Raw genomic sequence first — 16549 nt, forward strand, 5'->3', positions numbered from 1 at the left:
ACCCACGAGCTAGCAGTGACTCTAGGGGGCCCTCTGCTGGCCACGGGGCCCTTTGCAATTGCAAGGGTCGCTTAGTGGCTGGGCCGGCTCTGACTGCAAGGGTCCCATACTCTTTGTTTGTTTTCGGTAAAGTCACGTAGGTAAAAAGGAAAATAAATAACTTAAATCACGGCGTTTCGGAGGCAACACAAGCTTCCGTCTTCAGGTGGAACCGTTAATTTATTTATTTTATTTTTTACTACCTACGTGACTTTACCGAAAAAAACAAAGAGTAAGTTGCCGGGTGTCTTTTGAATCGTCTGGAGCTCCCGTTGCCCCGACCCATATCCCATAACCCAGACACTCTCCCATTAACCTGACCCCAATCCTAAAGACGAAAGCTTGTGTTGCCTCCGAAACGTCGTGATTTTTATTTTATTTTTTATTTTACTTTTATTAATTGTAATTTATTACCTACGTGACTTTACCGAAAAAACCTAAGAATATTAATCCCTAAATTTCCATTTAAAGCTTTCGTGACTGCAGGGATTCATCTTATAAATCCCTGCAGTCACGAAAGCTTCAAATCTAAAATTGACCCCAATCCCCTTACCCCAAACCCTCCCCCCATTGCCCCGCCCCTACCCTCTAATTACCCCGCCCTCTTTTCCATTGCCCCGCCCCCTTTCAATTACCTCGCCCCCCTTTCATATTGCCCCTTCCCCCCTCTCCCATTGTCCCCCCCCCCCCTCTTCTATTGCCCCTCCCCCCTCACTAAGCCCGCCCCCTCTGTATTAACCCGCCCCCCACCCTTCCTGCCCCTCAACTTCCGGCTCCCGTCGTGCTTAGCAGCACATGCGCCTCGGCCCAACACGTGGAAGAAGGAGAAGTAATGGCGGCGTCGGCGGTGGCGTTGTGCGCCTACTCCTCGGACCCCACGAAATGCTTCGCCGTTGCGTCGCCCGATGGCCGCGTGTACGTGTGGGACGCGAGTAGCGGCGCACTTCGGCACGAGTACGCGCCCAGTTCGCATCTGAGCGCCACGTGCAGCTGCCTAAGTTGGGGCCCTCCGAGAAAGTGCAAGGTAGGCCTCACGCGGTAACTTCGGGCCTACGGCGTGGGACTGGCGATCTAGCGGGGAAAGTCGCGTGCGAACCCCGCGAAGTGACTATCCGAGGGCGGTACTCCCCTCCACTTTATCGGGGCTCAGACACGTGTTTGCTGGAATGGTCTGAAAGCTCTTGCGTTAGTACTAGTTATAACACAATACTGCTAAACGTTTGAAACATTATGGATTAATGCCAAAAGTACGTGCTGTAGTAGGAGTGGCTTAAAATTGTGGCCATTTGCTTAATGTCTACCTAGAAAATGAAAGCCATTGCTCGCCACGTGAACACGTTCGTATAATATTTAAAACAATATATTTATAGTTTGTTTTAAGACATTGTGAAGGCGATGAGTGATTTTCATTTGTGCTTTCGCACATGCCGATGTACATTAAGTTTTAATGGGCCGGTCACGCTGACGTAATGAGCATTTCTAGGCTGCGCGTTTTATCAAACGCCGCAGTTTGTGGTTAATGCAGTAGCAATTAAAAAAAGCTAATGAATTAATGCAATTAAGCGAGACACGATGGTGACTTGACATTCAGGGGTTGGAGGAGGGCGCACGGGTCGATTGGTTTGTGGGATTGCCCACGTGGGGCTGCGACTACCATCGTTCGGACCGTGCAAATTGTACTTGTTCGCGCACCTCGTGCTACACCAGGATGCGCCGCAGAGGAAAAAGCGGCGATCGGAGACGACGGGCAGGCTGGCCGAGCTGGACCTGCTGGCGATGGGCACAGCCGTGGGCAGCGTGCTGCTTTACAGCACCGTCAAGGGGGAACTACACAGCAAGTTGGTGAGTGTGGTTTTTATTCTTCCACGAGCCTGCTGGCTTTGGGGTGCCTCGTGGTTGATGAGGCTACGACCAAATCACTGGGAATGTTCCAGGTGAACTCAGAAGCGAAGCAGATTGGAGCCGGGATAGTGCTTGAATGAGCGACCACCATACTTTACAGGTGTTATGGCCTTCCACTGCTACGCTGTGGGCAGTAGCGGACTGCAGCAGAATCAATGTACTGTATTGATATGCTCCCACATCAATGCTTTCTCGCTTTACCACTGACTTTAACCAGCGTGATGAAGTGTGGTTAAATAACTCCTGCATCCCACATGGCTTCGGGAGGCCATTATCCAGCACTGGGTTGACAGCTGTGTATGTTAAAAATTGAGTTAATGTTATCACTCGGTTGCCCTCTTTAATTAAGATATGAATGCGTTGAGCAGCTAACCATCGCCTACCTTAAGTGTTGGTATTCTTAAAAAATTACATGAATTATGCAATACTCCTCAATTACATTTATGTAATCTAGATTTCTAGTGCATTTCGAAGGTGCTTTACAGCAACTTTGGGAGGCCGTATAGCAGTTATACAATTGCGCACAGGATGATATGAATTTTAAATGAAGAATTTGGTTATTGTGCCCAAACATCCCATTTAAAAACCACCACACATCCATCAAATGACGTAGTAGTTTCAATGCATCAGGTTTTTACTAGATAATGGAGGCTGCTCACGACAAAATCTTATATCTGCCAAGTGTTCCGGTCTTCCACTTCTCACGTTCCGTTGTCTCGTGCGATTCATGGTGCGATGCCGGCTGCATGAGATGCAAGTACGATGATGACCACCTTGTGTTGGTTTTTGCTCCCCTGAAAACCATGATGGCATCTTTACCTTGGCCGTGTCCAAGTACTCGATCATATGTTGTTCATGTGTGGTACATTACTGTACCGTTTTTAAATCACAAAATCACCTACAGGCCTTTGTAAATCTATTATTCTATGAAAGCCTCCCAACGTTGCTGAGAGGGTTGTTTGAGTGTAAAAAAAAAATTGCGCTGGGTAGAACGTATGCAGGATAGGGGAGGAACATTTAGTCAAACAGTATTTGAGTGGTCTTTACAAATTGAGCAACCAAGAGGAATATCTAAGAACATATGGTGGGATTATGTCTGGGCAGATATGTACTGTGCATAAGCTGCGGGACCTGAAAGAGGGTAAAAAACGTTGGTGAGGTATGGAAATGGCATCAACGGCTTTGGCCACGAAGACGTCGTGATCTCGTACATGTAGTGACATTGTTTGGTCCCTGGCAGGATGGCGGGCATGACGGTCGAGTGAACTGCGTGCAGTGGCACCCGGAGACAGACTCGCTGTACAGCTGCGCTGAAGATCAGCACATAGTGGAATGGAGCGTTGTCTCGGCAAAAGTCAAGTGGTGAGCAGATTTGCTGCGTTCTTACGCTTCACCTATTGTTCAAGGTGGTATAAGTCAGCATAGTAGCACTACATTTGTGAGAGTGGTGTGTCTATATATGGATGCTTGCATGGTGACCTGCATTTGTATGGGGTGGAGTTTGTCGAGATTGGCGAGTGAGCCCAGTGAATGACTTCAGGAGTAGCCGGGTGAATAGTTTAAATACAGGCATTCCGTGAAACGAAATTGCATTTCAACTTTGACTATATATAAAATTTGCTTAACTTTTTTCTTTCGCCAGCAAATGGAAAGGGGACAAAGGAGGCGTGAGCTCGTTGTGTTTGAGTCCTGATGGGAAAAGCCTAATCTCTGCTGGTCGAGCAATCAAACTGTGGGATCTGGAGACGAAGAAATTACTCAGGGTAAGGTGGTGCACTCTTATTCATGCTGCAAACCAATTCAGTTTCACTGATGCAAACTAAACATTAAATAATTCATTGCTAATTTGCACTTTCCTTCTGTTCATATTCACATTTGCAGAAGTTCACTGGTCACGCCACGACAGTGTCCTTAATGATGTTCGCCACCACGCATCCACCAAATGACATGGAGTCATTCGACGGCATAACGGGTCTCTACTTCATCACGGGCGCAGCTCACGACAGATTCCTAAATGTCTGGTAAGTGTCGGAGCCCCTCCCACTTAATATATTCCTTTTTCCTGTTCCATTAACCCTAACTTTAGAAGGTGCGATGCTGGCTACTTGAGTGATGCAAGTACGGTGATGATTAACCTTCTGGTTTCGCTTTCCTGAGATGCATGATGACACCTTTACCTTGGCTGTGTCTGAGTACTTGCTAACATTTTTCTTGTTTTTGTACGTTATTGTACCCTTTTACTAACACGTTTCAAAATAACCTGGATGCCTTTGGCTATGTTATAAGACCTCTTTCCATGCCATTTGTATCATTTTATCAAGCGGTAAATGCTCTTTCATTATGCAAGTTCATTGGTGTTGCAGTGACGAGGATTACATTGCACGCAATTATAATTTGGTAACTACTACAGGAATAGAGCTGTGGAGCGGCAATTTGCCAATTTCGCTAATAACCCAGCGACCTGTTAAATTTCCGATGGGTGGTATCTGAACCAGTCTTGGACCTTCCCCACCCTTCACCAACCTGCACTCAGCAGCATGGTATGGTCAACAACCTCCACACCCGATACGGTGTAGGTTGGCCTTCATCTAGTAGTGGATTGACGAGGAGATTTAAATACTTATTCTTAACTTCTGTAATATCTGCAACCTAACTTAAAATTCTGCTCTGCCTGCACATGTTTTTGCTTGTTAAACTTTTACCCCCTTTGGGAAGATGCATTATTCTCTTGGCTCATGGATGAGACATACTTGCATGTGTCGCACAAAAAAAGCCCCGTGCATGCCGCGATGTTCACTTGCCCTCTACGTCTTGCTCAGTAGGCAAGTGAAGGACGACAACAAGAAGACGCCTGCCGTTGCTCTGACGCTCACCGACGAACCCACCTACGTGGACCTGGTGCGGCCTGAAAAAAGTGACGAGGTGAGATTGTGTGTTGCAAAAATTTGACCCCACATGGCCTGTGGTGGTGCAGACTTTGGAAAACACCACTTCAATCTGCTGGCAGGGGGATCGGTGCATACTCAAAGCAGCAGGCAGCTGCAGCAGCCAGTGCTGTCGCCTGTCAATATTTTACAGCGACAGCATGACACGGTCAGTTCTGATTTGTGCTATTCCTTGCAGAAGTAATATTAACCGTGTTCTTCTTTGCTACTTACAGCCTATGAAGGTTGTCGTGGTGTGCAATGATGGAAAACTTCATATATTTGAATATATCCTCAATGGGTAAGTACTCGTGACAATTATGAACACCTCATTAATTTATACAGACACCTGTCCATTCCCAAACTTTTTTGCGTGGCAATGACAGATTTTAATCTAGATTTGAAAGTTTTCGTGACTGCATTATTTTGTTTTATATCTACGTGACTTTACCGAAAGAACCAAAGAGTAATGACAGTTTGTAACTACGTTGAGTTGAGCTCTATAATGGCATCTGTAGTGACCAGAATCCATTTGTACCTCCTGCAAAAGCAGTATTTGGCAGTCGTCGGTGATGTGAGTGCACTCTGAATAGAGACCCATAGACTCGATGCCATACTATGCATGTTATGCGAGTGATGCATTGCACTTGAGTGCAGTCACAATTGAGCGACTTGAATTTTCCACATGGAGGAGATAGCCGCACCTCCCATGTGTAATTCTGACATGGTTACGTGCAGCCAAGTGTCTTTGAGACAAGGACACCAAGTAGTTCCTTGGATGTTCAAATGGGTCTGGTTGGGAACATTTCAGGATGTCCATCTATCTTAATAGGTCTCGCCTCCAGCTATCTATGCGTTTACCTGCTAACAAAAGCATAGCGGTAGGGGTCCACTTATCCATTCACGTTTCTCTTTCGGGTTGCCCAACGAGACCAGAATTAAACTCCTCCGCTCTTCCACTTGTCTTTTGCCCGCCGCCATTTCACCAGTACGTGCAAGAAACCCTTGAAGCCCAGCTGGTCGCTGCAGCTGGTCACGCAAGGCAAAGACGAGACCCCGAGGCCCTTGCCTGTCCTTGCCGCTGCGTTCTGCGCTGACCAGTGCTCCCTCATGCTGGCGTACGGCCCCAGCATCCGCCCAGTGCTGGAGCGCGTGGTGAGTTCCACGCTCCCATATCACGTCACCCAGAAACTGCGTGCACCGAGCGAGAGATGATTTTTGTTTCTATATCCATCTTTAATTTTTTGATCACTTGTCACGGTTTTTTTCCTACGCAGGCAATCGACAAGTCTGAGAGCATGGTGTGCCTCGTCCGAGACGAGCCGACGCGCCTGGCGATAAAGATGGAAACCAAAGTCACGAAGGTCCGTTTAGTCACGCTCATAAGTTGTGATTATTATTATTTAGCTAAACGATTAGACTAATTCTAGATTTGAAGTTTTCGTGACTGCAAGGGTCTATACTCTTTGGGTTTTTCGGTAAAGTCACGTAGGTAAAAAATAAAATAAAAATTAATTAAATCACGACGTTTCGGAGGCAAAATTACTGTATCAAGTGTTTGCTGTGACGGTGCCACCTGAAGACGGAAGCTTGTGTTGCCTCCGAAACGTCGTGATTTAATACTTTTTTCTTTTCTTTTTTACCTACGTGACTTTACCGAAAAAAACAAAGAGTATACTCTTAGACTAGATTCGTCTGTGCCACAGCACATTCGTGATACCCTTACGCTCTAAACAATTGCGTCAATACAAATGTGTTAAAAAGTGATTGAAGTTCTAGTGGGTGAATGCTCGTATACGGTTGTGCAGGGAGACTGGGTGCTTCCAGCCTTCACAGGACGCCCGTGTCGTGGTCGCCTGTTTGTTTTACGGAAGCAAAAGCGAAGCGCAGCCCGGAACACGGTTCGGCCTGAAATATTCACTTTCTCGCCGACTGCTGTCAGGCTGGCACAGCCAGGGTTTACAACTCTGGGCAACCCCCAGTATCTTTGCTGTTGAAATTGATTTGCACGCGACTATTCCTAAGGGACTATATCAGAGGCAGGCGGCGATGTAATTAGAAGGATGTAAGAGAAAGATGAGGATTCTGGACTCGTACAATCAATATCGGATCTTGCACTTGTTAAATGACCGGTGGGAGCAAACTAATGAATATTAACCTAAATATAAGTGGGGAGAGAAATGCCTTGATCAAATGTTTTCAACCCATCAGCCATTAGGCCTCCAAGACGATTGCTTAATGAGTCAAACTAGTCTCCAGTTTTGCATTTCTCGGCCCCATGAGCTGTCAGGCTTTTAACCACAGTTGGCATATGTCATTGGCACAAGAGCCAACCATTTTTGCTATGGGCCCGTCACTGTAAAATATCATTGTTCAATAAAAAAAACTCATCAGGATCATGGGTAACTTTTAAATATACAAAATTAGATCTTGTGTATGCTTCAGACTGAGCAGTGTAGCATAATGAGACGCACTAATTTTATGATCATAGTGGGGAGTGGTGGCGATGAGTGGCTGTGGTGATGAACATGTGTGGTGCTGGTTTGCGTGCGCACACAGACCAAGACCCCCCTGGTGCCTGGGAAGGCCAAGGTGTTGGCGCCCGGTGTACCGGGCCACACGAGCACAGCTCAGGCTGTGGCGGTGCTGGAGAAAGCGGGGCGTGGCAAAAAGCGGAAAGGAGACCAGGGAAACGAGACGGCCACACCTGCAGAGGTAACTGGTGGGGCCCCCGGGGCAACAAGGCCTTGTATATTGCTGTAACGTCTTCCCTGTCTATATTGTGGGGGGCGGGGGATGCTTACTGCACAAACTTTTTTCATTGCTCCATCTCCACAGTGCTTCGTGCGGGGAGGGTGTTTCCTAAGGACCTTTATGCATTTTTGTCTTACGATGTGGACTTTTGCAATTGTGGTGGTACATCTTTTTGGTTCTTTCGGTAAAGTCACGTAGAAGGGAAATAATAAAAATAAAACATAATAAAATAATTCTCACGACGTTTCGGCCACAACGCAAGCAGCCGTCCTCAGGTGAAGACCAGGTCTGTCGGGGAGACAGCGTCAAAGGATGGCTGCTTGCATTGTGGCCGAAACGTCATGAGAATTATTTTTATTGTTTTATTTTTATTATTTTATTATTTCCCTTCTACGTGACTTTACCGAAAGAACCAAGAAGATGAATCCCTGCAGTCATGAAAGCTTTAAATGTGGTGGTACAGTTGCTTGGTTTTAATTTAATATACTAATTTGCTGGAAGAGGGATAAGGAAGGCATATTATAATAGTATCCTGCTGTCAATGTTCAATTTGTTTTATTGTTTACAATTCATGTGCACACACTGTTTGTCGAGACTTAAAATTGGAACATTGAAGTAGACAAACTCTCCCAAATGGCTTTGGATTCACCGCAAGCTGGTAGTGTTTCAGGCGGTAATACAATACCCCGATTTTATGATTTTTAAATTCACTCCTTTCCTGAAAATAACATTGACTGGAGGAGTCTGTTCTCTACGCATCATTTGCAGTGTTTATGGGTTTGGTTTGACCACCTGAAGGTGATCCAATTTTAATGAAGCACCGAGTGTCATCACTGCCCTAGTAACTTGATCATCTGTGTAATGACAGTCACTGGGGTTTCAGATTTTTCTGATCCATGCTTAGACCCAAGAGTCTCGACTGGTGTGACGCTATTTTGTTTTGTTTTTCCAAATTCCATTTGTGTTTATTGGCATCATGAGGTGATCAAATATTCGTTTGCAACTCTCACAAAAAAAGCACTGCTTCAGCCCATGTCAGAGAACTCATTCTGCGAGGTGACGAACTTGAACTGTCTTCTTGGTTCTTTCGATAAAGTCACGTAGAAGGGAAATAATAAAATAATAAAAATAAAACATAATAAAATAATTCTCACGACGTTTCGGCCACAACGCGTAAATATACGCTGCCAAGCCTGGTGGTGTTCATTCAGACGCTGTCTTTCCGACAGACCTGTTCTTCACCTGAGGACGGCTGCTTGCGTTGTGGCCGAAACGTCGTGAGAATTGTATTTTATTATGTTTTTTTATTATTTCCCTTCTACGTGACTTTACCGAAAGAACCAAGAAGATGAATCCCTGCAGTCACGAAAGCTTTAAATCGGAACTTGAACTGCTTCGGAAGGTCCCTGGCTCTACATGGATGATGAGAATTGCCAACGTGTTTCTGATGACATTAAAGTTGGATGCAGCACCGGCTGCACGCCAGCAGTGGTTAGCCGCGTCTTTGTTGGCTAGATTATGTTGCTGCTATAAATTTCCACATAATAAGCTGTTTCGTTGAGCTATCATTTTTGGCCAGGTCGCGTCTCAGTGGGTTTTGCCTGGGTAAGATTAAAATTGTTTGGTTTTATTTGTATTGTTTATTAGTGATTGGTGTTTGCCTTTCCTATACTTTGCACTCCTATCGTGTTTTTGTATTGTCACGTGACTTGCCCCTGCTGGACATCTGTGAAAAAAGAGCTCATTCCTCCAGAATCGACAAATATTCTCATTATGAATTTCGCCTCCGTGATGCCTTTACGCGCCGCCAGTTGAGCCTGGAGGAGCGCTTGTCGACCATGCAGCTGGGCAAGGGCGGCAGGCGGCCGGGTGAGCAGCCGCAAGCGGACGGCTTCAGTGTCCTGCTCACGCAGGGTCTGGAGAGCAACGACAGCGACATCCTCAACGTGAGCAAGCCCCCCGGCAACGGCCGCCCTCTCCCCATGGACCCACGTGACGATCGACGCTCACTGTTTTGCACAGCGCTGTCAATTTTTATTTGTAAATCGTAATGTTTTTTTAACAAGGTTTATTTCAAACAAATGAATATGCAGAGGGGAGAAAGTGTTATGGGGTAATCATTTGGCAGTCGCAAGACATCTGGACCACCCTGTACAGTCCAAATGTTACGTATCTGACCGTCGCATATCGTCCGCCCTGAACAAATAACCTCCCTGCACCACCCAGTTGTGGCGTTTGTGTATTTGGTGTGCAACTCGTTTTCTTGAGACGTTCACAAAACCGACCTTTTCGCACGCAGGAATGTATTGTTAATCTCGTGTAAATTCACTTAATTTAATCGGTTTGCACTTAAATTTTGTTTGGTAAACCATCTGTGCATGGTGTAATCTTCGTTTTCAATATATTGACGTATCTGGCCTTTTAACATATCTGCCTATACCTCGAGGTCCCCAGTGTCGGTCTAATCAGCGACGTACTGTGCGCCAAAGGTCGCCTGAAGTGCTTGAACGTTATCGCTAATACTGCGTTCTTAACCGTAAATGTCGTTGAGCAACGGAGATCTGTAAGTGCAGCCGTGAAGCAATTGGAAAGCGGAGCAAAAACAACCGTGTGACATGAGCAGTCGAACATATTTTTTCTAAATGAAATCGATGGTCAGTAAAGCATTGTGGTTGGAGTGGTGCACCCGTTGGGGTCATAGCTCTATGGTGGTTTTAGTAACTTTTTTAAAACAAATCAAAATGGGAAGAAAATTACAGCTTTGCAAGATGAACGTGTAAAATATTTAGTGCTAAAGCACAAGTGCTGTAGTAGCCAGTCTTAATAGTAAAATAACATTTCTCTGGAACAATGCCTATGCAAACACGCAAACCTTTGCAACGGTGCCATCTGGACATGTAAACAAAATTTACATTTGAGCATCTTGATGTACCATCATTCTTTTATTCCTTAAGCAAATATTGGATCATGGTCAATATTTAAAAAATCCAGTATCCCTGATGGTTTTCCAAGTGGTTTTTAGGCGCGTATTGGTCTGCTAACGACTTGCCTACCGTCGCATGTTGCGCCCGTTGACGGCCTCTTGTCACTCGGCCCTACAGAAAGTCCTGCAGACCAAGAACGAGATCGTGATCCGCAACACGGTGCAGCAGCTCGCCATCCACATGATCATGCCTCTGCTGCGAGTGGTGAGTTTACCCCCCCTGCCCGCCATTAGTGGTTTGCTGTGGTGTTGTACAATTTCCCTGCGGTGCTGCGTTGTCAGTGGGGAGCAGTGCAGTAAAATCTGTTGCACCGTACTATGCTGCAACATAGACTGGCCCTGACTTCACCAGGCCGCATTGACCAGCGTGGTGGTGTTTTGTCAATTCGTCCTCTCAATCACGACAAACTGACCCCCCCCTCGTCCCAGCCTCCGTAATATTAATAATGTCGCCAAGGCCACAATGTAGAGGTCACATGTCCCTCGCCTCGAGTCAGCAGCACGGTGTTAAGTTACTTGTTTCAAGCTGTGTATTCGGGTGTTTTGTTTCAAGCATTCGTTTCACGTTGTGTATTCATGTGTTTTGTGCGAGTACGGCATTTGTTGAATGTTGTTCATTCGTACCGGGAAGTGGTGACTATGCACGATTATAATCATCCGGTACTTTGGAGGTGAGAGTTGGTGGATCGCACAAATGTTGTCCAACTCCCTTCCCGTGGGCATCAAGCTGCCATACCCTAGTTCCCATCTGGAGAAAGCAGTACAGCAAGTGGATTAATCGCCATCTGTTCTAATCTGTATGGGGGGGGGGGATAGTCGTGCCCCTTGAGACATGTGGGTATTCACGGGGTGCTCCGGGTTCCTCTCCCACTTGTATAAACGCTCATTAATTGGCTGCAAACATCTTTAGTGGAGAAATCCTCTCCCTCTTGTATAAACGCTCATTAATTGGCTGCAAACATCTTTAGTGGAGAAATCCTCTCCCACTTGTATAAACGCTCATTAATTGGCTGCAAACATCTTTAGTGGAGAAATCCCATTTGCGCACCTCTGCAATCGATCCATTGCAGACATTGTGTTCTTTTGGTGTGGCTAAAACATTCGTCGTGTGTGTGTCTGTTCTTGCCCTTTGCTACAGCTTACAAAGAGAATACAGAGCCATCCATTCAGGTGAGCGTCTGCTTTTGCATTCTGGTTGGGTTTTAAGGGATGCAAGTGTACGCACTGCCCTGTTAAGAAAGCCAAGAAAAAGGAATAATTTGCATTGGGGTGCTGGCGGGGGGGGGGTAATAGGAGAGCAGTCAACATGTGCTCTGTACTAAAAGTACTGCCGGGTGAGATTGCCGTAGCTCCGGACGCTACTATTTAAAATGTGTTGCACTCTTATTTTTTTAACCAGAGTCTATTGGTTAGGGCATTACAAATTACAATACTTTCTACAATAATCCTAACTTTATTGTACAAACGCATCACATCAATGAATTAAACGGCTCTATCGTGATATATATAATTGTATACATAATCGGTGACGTTTTTGGCATTGGGCCTTATCCATGAAGGGCAATAGACCAAATGTGAGTTATTAAGCATCGTTCAAAAACGAACACTGCCAACGCAGTTTGACGAAGAGATCGTTGAAATGCGTTGTTGGTCTGGAAAGTGAGTGTAATGTCATGTTTTATTCTGTTGCTTGCGATAAACCCTAATCTTTAAACTCTGTTAATCATTCACACTTGTTTGCAAGTTCAAATTTCAAGTTTATTTTGTTTAACCAGGGTGAAAACTCAGACCAGGATAGCTGTCCTTTGCACGATTGACCTGTGGCATTAGTCGATCAGTAAGTAGGTTGTGATGATTGCTGCTGTGTATAACCCCAATCCAGCATAGTTGGACCCTGACGGGCAACTTGTTGTAATAATCAGGGCGCCCTCTGGATTCAAGCTGCAAACCCCTCTGCAAACGGGCAGATAAAATCTGATCCCACTCTGCTCTTGTTCGCCACACTGCGTTGTGTGCACACGCACTGGTTGATGACATTCCACCGTCTCCTTGTGTCCTCTCACCCGTAGCGCTGTGATGACCATGCGGTGGGTGAGGGCCGTGCTGACCATCCACGCGTCTTACTTGGCGGCGGTGAGTCCTTCGCTACTTTTACGGATAAAATGTGCCTTGAATGTTTAAATATTTTATAAGCATGTAATACATTTGTAGAAGCCCCCGACTAAAATTATACGGAGAAATTGGAGAATCACATTTTATTTTCAAACTTCTCCAAGTCTCATAGCAATCTAAATTCCTTTGTTACTCTCTGAAACAAATTTTGAGAGTGAAGTCAAGTGGATCATCAATCGGTGGAGTATCTCATGAATGGCTCAGCCTGTATAAGTAGGTGTCTGTGTTGTCTAGAGGTGTGCAAGTCATGTGGATGTGAGCTCCGATTTATGCACTGCTGCTTGTATTCAATTATATTTTTACACGTTCTAATTCGGCTTTTAGTGGTGCTTTGGCAGGGTAAGGTGTGGGTATACATCTATGTTATTGGCATCATAAAGAGTATCCCGTGTGTGTGTGTATATAGATTCCGGATTTGGTGCAGCAGATGGCAGTGCTCTATCAGCTGATGGACAGTCGAATCCGCGTTCACCAGAGGCTTGCGCAGATGAGCGGCAAGCTCTGCCTCATGATGAGCCAGGTGATGATGCCATAGCATCCTCCCCCCCCCCACATTTTTGTTGTCCTTCCCTGCACCTCCGATTTGCACGGTTGACTATGTATAGCGCGAAAGAACTTCAGCATACGTACATAGCCTCGTTACGCTAACATGAATCTCTTAACAATAATATTCCGTGAGTGTAAACACAGTTGAATAAAATACGTGGAAGATCCCAAAATGTACCTTCATCTCGGAAGTACACGTCAGCAGCCAGCCTAACACTTGGAGACTCTGGAGGCTGTGTGAATTATTTATGATTATAACTGAATAGATACAGGTAAATGAAAAATTTGGCTGGGTTTGGAGAAACCGGGTTTTTGTTGTAACTTTGTTTTACTTTGTACGCGTCTTCCCCCCCCCCCCCCCAATGTATACCCATAAGCTGCTTCCACAATACCAATTAATTAATGTTTCTTTCAGCTGGACGTCGCAAGGAAAGCAAACATTGGGAGTGGTGTGCAGCAAACTGCCCAACTGGTCTATGAAGAAGGTACATTTTAATTCTCAGTTGGGCTTTGGTCTTCTGGCCTGACGGTTTAAACGACGGTGCAAGTTTTTTTAAATCCCCCCTGCCACTGTCGCACCCGAAAGTATAAAGGTGAATGTTAGCCCGGGCGGTGGTGGCGCACACACCTGTAATAAATCCAGCACTGGAGGCGAGAGTTGGTGGATCGCACGAATGTCGTGACGCTCCCTCACCGTGGGTGTCAAGGAGGTGTGTCATACCCTGGCTCACCAGGAGAGAAGGCAGTACATGTACGGGAAGTGGACTAATCGCCATCTGCACGGGATAGTGTTGCCCCCTCGCCACGCATGTGGATTTTCTCCTAGGTGCTTTGAGTTTCTCCCACTTGCAGAAACAAAACACTCATTGGCTCAAAGAATCTGAAAATAAAAACCCAATACACTTCCCTCCTAAAAAAGAATGTCCCACCGCTCACCTGGATGAATAAGTACATTAAATTAAAGGTTGCATGTGGTGTGGGGTGAAGTGTCGGTATTCCCAACTCTATAAATATTTCCCTGGACAGCATGTAAGAGTAGGTCAACATACCTTTTAGTGACGGGCATTCTGCCAGCAGCGAGTTGGGGGCGGTGAGAAAGCAATTCCAGCGGCTACAGCCACCACCGCTTATGCCCCTCTTGTGTAATGATTGAATTGTTCAGTGTCAGGGAAATGTATGGCTGTTGAAGGTGAACTTTTCTTGTGTCCATGTGGCAGCGGGGTGTGGGGAAAGAACGGTGAAACACAGCATTGTTGCCCTGCTCCAAATATGAAAAAACGTTGGGGCGGTTACACACAGCTTGAGTCGCTTTGATTTTCCTCCGGAGGCATTAAAACTGTTGCGGTTCTTTTGATTTTCTTTCAGAATCATCAGACGAGGAGGTGTCAGAAGATGAACTCATGGGAAAAGAGGAGGACTCTGTAAGTTGAAGATGGGTTTTCAGTGGCTGCATTTGTTAACACTTGATTAAAATGTCATGACAATCACATGATATTACTTCAATAAAAAAATTAATAAACCAAATTACCATTGCAGATTGTATCTCGGCAATGTTGTCTTGGTTTTTCTCAGTATTAATGTGAAGCTATGTTAATGATAAAATACAGTTACGTTTTTCACGTGAACCGTTATATTATTCTGTTGATATCACTGCTGTATATTTCTAACGAGAGTGCGGTGACATCCTAGAAGTCGGGAATGGCAGCTTGTTGCAAAACTTAAAATGCCTGTTGGACAGTCTGGGTTAGGAATAGCATCTTCCTTTAATGCACATTAATGAAAAAGATTGTCTTTGCCACTAGGACAACTGGGAGGAGATTGAGGAGCAAGAGGAAGGAGGAGACGACTCCGCCACCGAGATGAACGCCGTCGAAAAGGGAGAACATTCTGATGACGAAGTTGCCGAGAGTGATTGAAGAGCGATAGTCGGGTTGACGATTGATGCACCAGTGAAAGTGGACTCTACTTCATTCAACACAATGAAAACCAACATCTCCCCCCCTCCCCGACGTTGATGACATTGTGGGTCCGACGGATGTTGGTACAAACTCTTTTAAGACCTGCCGAAATTGAGTTATAGACAATGAAGATGCCTGAACGTACAGAGTATTTTTATCTGCCCATATCTGCAAGTTTTTCCAAATGCAGCATGCTTTTTAAACATTGTTTAAGGAATTATTGCTGCACGCTGGGCTGCATACAATGCCTACGCATCAATGGGATATTGCTTTTCAGTAAGCAAGTAATGGATTTAGATGTCTTTAACATTTTAAGGTTTCATGTTGCTGAAGTTTGACTTTGTAAAATCTGTACAGAGAATAAACCGTATGGAGCGTTGCATTCCCCAAGATTTTTTTTTTCCCTCGGTCATCACATTTTTGGTTGCTTCAGTGACCTGCAAGGTAATTTTTGAGTTAGAAAGACCGTATCTTGTGTTTCACATACCTTACCTGACTGACATGCAGCAGTTCAAAATAACGACGCATTTTCGGTGAACTTTAAAACGATGTTTTGAAATAAACACCGTCTTGCGCGCCTTAAATATGCCGTGTGGTTTCCAATTTTTTTGCCTTTGTACCTGAAATGCTAACTAGCTTTAAAAGGTCATGTTATTTATTATGAGCTGTACTTTTACAAGTGCATTAGAAATGATAACCGGCTATCAAAGTCCAGTAGTAATATCTTCCAAGTTATACAGTTTCACCTTTTAAAACTATTCTCAATGCTGAGAATAGGGTTTTCTTCCCCTTTTATCTGGCAACAAAACAGGTGTTAAGATGTTAAAACCTCAAACTGAATTCTTTTACAAGGAATCCTGTCTGCATTAACTACAATACTTGTGGTCAAAATGCAAACAAAACATACTGATAATATACATTGTCCTTGAAACTGATTGGTCCACACCAGAGACAGCTTTCTTTTGAGCCTCGTCTCGAACGGTGTTAGACCAGAGGCGTGGCAAAGGAGGTACCATGAAGTAGTTGCATAGGAAACCGGTTAAAATGTTAACGTTTTACGTATGGGGTATCTTTTTTACAGTATTGTAATTACATAAAAATTAACCCGTAAAAACTAAAGTTTTTCACTCTAAATCCTTTATATGCGTGGTGGCTCGAGTCCTCTCGTCCCCTGGCTTGAGATGGCTGCCACCTATGGGTCAAATGATTGTCTGCCAGCATTAAGCAATTGGTAATTACATATTTGAAAAAAATTCCCTAAACAGTAAAAT

The 16549-nt window shown here is 45.0% G+C and overlaps 1 protein-coding gene and 1 non-coding gene across 2 annotated transcripts; both read left to right on the plus strand.

Moving 5' to 3' along the window:
- The first annotated feature begins 814 nt into the window (after nucleotides 1-814).
- On the plus strand, nucleotides 815-15862 carry WDR43 (WD repeat domain 43). Its single transcript, XM_061568357.1, has 18 exons — nucleotides 815-1063; nucleotides 1747-1881; nucleotides 3182-3303; nucleotides 3584-3704; nucleotides 3823-3962; nucleotides 4764-4863; nucleotides 5102-5166; nucleotides 5855-6020; nucleotides 6143-6229; nucleotides 7425-7580; nucleotides 9431-9565; nucleotides 10721-10807; nucleotides 11741-11772; nucleotides 12672-12735; nucleotides 13181-13294; nucleotides 13736-13805; nucleotides 14686-14741; nucleotides 15123-15862. The coding sequence occupies exons 1-18, from the start codon at nucleotides 872-874 to the stop codon at nucleotides 15234-15236; spliced, it is 1956 nt and encodes a 651-aa protein (XP_061424341.1). The 5' UTR covers nucleotides 815-871; the 3' UTR covers nucleotides 15237-15862.
- LOC133352826 (small nucleolar RNA SNORD53/SNORD92) lies at nucleotides 4060-4137 on the plus strand. The gene has a single exon (XR_009756305.1). It is a non-coding gene; the product is annotated as a small nucleolar RNA SNORD53/SNORD92 (small nucleolar RNA).
- Nucleotides 15863-16549: the final 687 nt, after the last annotated feature.

This window comes from Lethenteron reissneri, chromosome 41, assembly GCF_015708825.2.
Source record: "Lethenteron reissneri isolate LAM-NWPU_2019-01 chromosome 41, ASM1570882v1, whole genome shotgun sequence".
In the NCBI taxonomy this organism is placed as follows: Eukaryota; Metazoa; Chordata; class Hyperoartia; order Petromyzontiformes; family Petromyzontidae; genus Lethenteron; species Lethenteron reissneri.